The sequence below is a fragment of the Mus pahari genome, chromosome 8 (assembly GCF_900095145.1).
Source record: "Mus pahari chromosome 8, PAHARI_EIJ_v1.1, whole genome shotgun sequence".
Taxonomy (NCBI): Eukaryota; Metazoa; Chordata; class Mammalia; order Rodentia; family Muridae; genus Mus; species Mus pahari.
In genome coordinates this window covers 51,796,870-51,801,361 of record NC_034597.1, presented here as the reverse complement: position 1 = coordinate 51,801,361, position 4,492 = coordinate 51,796,870, and the positions used below count along the sequence as shown (strand labels likewise).

The following is a 4,492-nucleotide window of genomic DNA, read 5'->3' as shown; positions in this document are numbered from 1 at the left end:
TTTGAAAGCAAATAACTTGTCGGACTAAAGATTCCCATCTCGCTAGATTCTGCCCAGGATGTACCACACAACAGGTCCCTCTTGTTGCTGATTTAAACAACTTAAACGATGACTTTTTAGGCATAAATGATAATAATGGAATTTTGTATGTTAGGGCAGGTCTGTTGACCGATAGCACATAGGAAGGACATCAACCTGGAGGCAAGTCTAGAGGACAGACTACTGTGGGTTTTATTGTGTCGCCCTATAAGACATTTTAAAAGTACTAAGCTCTGGTACCTGCAAATCAGACCTTATTTGGGTAGGGTCTTACAGATACAATCATACGGGGATGGGTCTGAATCCAAAGTGACTGGTGTACTCCTCATTAGAAGAGGAAAATTTGGGCATGTGCTGTTACAGAAGGAAACCAATGCAGAGCTATAGGCAGAGACCTTGAAGTGACGTGCTTCAAACCAAGGGACTCCAGGGGCTACTAGAAGCTGTGTCAAGGAAGAACCTTCCTTCAGGGATTTAGTCTCAGTCTTGCTGACATGTGGACCTTGAACTTCTGCTTCCAGAGCCATGACAGGATGCATTCTGGCGTTTTAAGCCATCCGCCTTGATTATGGAAGTCCTAGCAAGTTATTATAGATTCAGCCCAACTATTCATTGAACTGAGTAGCATAGACGCACATGTTAGAAAATAAGGTATCTGAAGCCTCCTGGGGTGTCTCACTGACATCAGCTTAAAGCTGCTCATCATGAAATGGAATAAATATTTGTTCCTGGTGTTGAAAACGGAACTCACGAGTGCTCTACAAATGCTATGCCTGTCCAGCTCATTTGCCATTGCATTTCCCTAACATCAGACATAATGCAGCCCTTAGAGCAGGAACGGGGCATCAGCACTCTTCCCACCACCCACACATGCAAAGGATGTCCTGGGTAAGGGACCGGTGACATGGTAAATGCATCGTAACAAACGGGCTGAGGACAGCTCCTTGGCAGAGCACTTGCCTAGCATGCACAAACCCTGGGTTCCGTTTCCAGCATGAAAAATTAATGACAACAGACAGGATCACTGCTTATTCTTTTACTCTTTAAGAGATTCCAGGTAACACACATACAACTGTGGCAATGCATTGTGATGAAAGTACCCCTTGCATTACTGTGGCGTTTTGAATAAGGAGAGAGAGGATGGAGCCCCCCAGAGTCATATGTTTGAATGTTCCAGTTAGTGAAACTGTTTGGGAAGGACTGGGTGTGGCCTTGTTAGAGGAGATGTGTAACTGAGAGAGGCCCTTGAGTCTTCAAAAGCCCATGACAGACCTAGTCTCTCCTCTCCTCCTCCACACCCCATCTCCTTCCCTTTCCCCTCCCCAACCCCACTTAATGTTTGTTTGTTATCTGGGTGAGTTGGGAACACTTGGAGTCAGTGTAAGACTCTGTTAAAGATGTCTATGAAGTATCCCTCATCCCTTTCTCCGTTTGTTGTCTTTTGTACTGCTCAATAAAAGAGAGAGCAAAACCCTTAGATTCACAAGACAATCTTCAGGCTGATGCGGATTCAGACTTATACAGCAGACAGATCAGGGGTGCCAGGGTGGGGGTGGGGTGGGAAAGACACAGGATTCATGAACTAGAGAATTCAAATCTGAACTCAGTCTTCATTCAGTGACACGGAGGGGAAGCCTTCAGGGGACACTGATGCATTGCTGGTGGCTCTTAGTGTTCATTCATGTGTTCAAATGACAGAATCTGTAGGACTAACTTCCCATGTATACATTTTAGGGTTGATGCGATAATTCGAGGAATGGATGCAGTCACATCCCACCCTCCCCAAGCTAGTTCTGTGGGTACCACATTCCCCAGCAGAGAGAACCCTCTGTGAGGCCCACATACAGAGTCCCTGTGTCAAGAGCTGCTGAACAGCAGGAAGCCCGTGAACGTGGTATCGTCATCCTCATCTGCAAATAAGCCATTGAACCTCTCTCCTCCTGTCACCTGCATCCACACTTCGTCCCCGAGCTTCAGCTCCAGCACGACGCCTCCGGACGCCTGGTCCTCAGAGCTCATGTAACTGTCCTTGGTGTGCAGGACTTTTACCCCATTTTTGACCAGAGATGCTTGCACATTCCTGGAGAACACGGTGATGTGGTAGGTAAAGTAATAGACGCCCGCCACGTGGCAGGTGAACTTCCCCGTCGCTACATTGTAGTGGTTCAGTTCATTGTATAGGATCTTATCAAATTTAATGGGTGCATCTGGGGGAGGGAACTTGCTGATCACCGTGAGCCCCACAGTGAAAGCACTCTTGGGTACGACGGGGGCCTCACCAACTTTCCCCTTCTCTCCTCGATCGCCTTTCCAGCCTCTCATTCCTCTGACTCCCGGCTCCCCCTGGGGGCCCATGGGTCCAGCTTCTCCCCTGGGACCTGGTTTGCCAATGGGGCCCACGGGGCCAGGTAAGCCCTTGGGACCCAAAGGTCCAGTACTGCCCATTAATCCTCCGGGTCCAGTGGGGCCCACCTCGCCTTTATCCCCCTTTTGCCCCTGAGGGCCAGTCTCTCCTGGCAGCCCTTGCTCTCCTATAGGACCAACGGATCCCTTTGGGCCATGTTTCCCCGGAGATCCTCTGGAGCCTGGATCACCTTTGATGCCTTTCGCTTCAACTCTTCCATCTGCTCCTGAATAGAGGGAGATAAGGAAGAAGTGGCTTAGAAAACATTCCCTCATAAGCAATGCTGGAGTTTCTATCCCTGAGCATTTAATTGAGACAAAGTAGGGTATGGGTTCAAGATTTACTCAAGAGTCTGAAATTTCAAAAATGCACAAATTGCATGCGAGGAAATGTATATGTAAACACACAACAGGCACACCAACACACACACACACACACACACACACACACAGCTATGGGTTTTTTTTTTGGGGGGGGTGTTGTTTGTTTTGGAGACAGAGTCTTATGTAGCCCAGGATGGCCTCAAACTCACTATAGTCAAGGATGACTGGATGATCTTAAACTTCTGGTCCTCCCGCCAGTGCTTCCTGGGTGCTGAGACTGTGCCCATTTCTGTCACTCCCAGTTTATGCAGTGCTGGGAATGGAACCCAGGGTTCAAGTAACACACTACCGACTGAGCCGCATCCCCAGCCTCCAAAACACTCCTTAGTGCCAGGACTCCTATGAGCAATGACAACTGTACCACCAGAGCGACCCATGTTGATCCCAAAACAAGGCCACCCTTGGGAGAAGCACACATCAGAGACGGAATATGACAAGGAGCAGGTCAATCAGACTGCCGAGTCATGGGACGTCAGTCCCTAGGGAAGTGACCGCCCCTAATGAGTGGACTTGAAGCCAGGTGTTCATTATGGCCCACATGTCATCATCTGTCCCTAGGGATTTATATGCAGTCAGTGTTTGATGTGTAGGGAGACCCATTTTCTTGGGTAGTGAGCCATTAGTTAGGGTCGCCTGCTCCTATAAGCACACGCTCACCCATGTGTCGATAAACACTCTAATGAACACACTGGGTCTCTCTCTCTCTCTCTCTCTCTCTCTCTCTCTCTCTCTCTCACACACACACACACACACACACACACACACAAGAAAAGAGAAAGGGCATAAGAGGAGAAGCAGCGGCAGCAGAATGGGCTCGGTGGGACTGGCCAAGAGAGTGTAATGGGATGAATGTGATTGAAGTATTTCATACATATGTGAAATTGTCACAGTGAAGCCCATTCTCATCTATTACTACATGTCAACAAGTGTCTTCTAAAAAGATGTCGGTGGCACAGCATTTGCTTAGCAGGCATGAAGTTCTAGGTTTAATCCACTGTACTGGCAAAACCAAGTAAGGCTCCGTACTATGCAAAAAGTTCATAAGACACAACTTTTGACTTTCGGGTGCAGCTCCCTCAGAACACCACACTTGTTCGTGTAGCATCTGCAGCTCCTTCGGTGTATTGGCAGATCCCTCAGCTCACAAAAGAAGCTGAGACGAACTCCCACTTGGACCTTTGCAGGAAGAGTGTATATCTGAGCAGAGAGAGAACCTGTGGGTGACTGTGGTGGCTAATTTTATCAACTTGACTACACCTGGAATCAACTGAAACCCAAGCAGCTGTGGATTGTCTTGATTGGCTCATTTGGGATGGAAAGACCCACCCTGAGTTTGGGCCATATCTTCTGTCTTCAGCCCACTTTTTGCTTTTGTGTGTGTGTGTGTGTGTGTGTGTGTGTGTGTGTGTGTGTGTGTGTGTGCCTGCTTGTCCTTGTCCTTGTCCTTGCTGGCATATTCTTCTATCCTGTTTGTCTTAGTCAGGGTTTCTATTCCTGCACAAACATCATGACCAAGAAGCAAGTTGGGGAGGAAAGAGTTTATTCAGCTTACATTTCCATATTGCTGTTGATCACCAAAGGATGTAGGACTGGAACTCAAGCAGGTCAGGAAGCAGGAGCTGATGCAGAAGCCATGGAGGGATGTTCTTTACTGGCTTGCCTCCAC

The 4,492-nt window shown here is 48.1% G+C and overlaps 1 protein-coding gene across 1 annotated transcript in view; it reads right to left on the bottom strand.

Moving 5' to 3' along the window:
* Positions 1 to 1,060: 1,060 nt before the first annotated feature.
* Positions 1,061 to 4,492, bottom strand: part of LOC110325905 (complement C1q and tumor necrosis factor-related protein 9) — a 13,021-nt gene continuing 9,589 nt past the window's right edge. Inside the window, exon 4 of the mRNA XM_021204068.2 lies at positions 1,061 to 2,669. Coding sequence (XP_021059727.1) covers positions 1,897 to 2,669 — 773 coding nt within the window. The 3' untranslated portion in view covers positions 1,061 to 1,896. The remainder of the gene's footprint in view (positions 2,670 to 4,492) is intronic.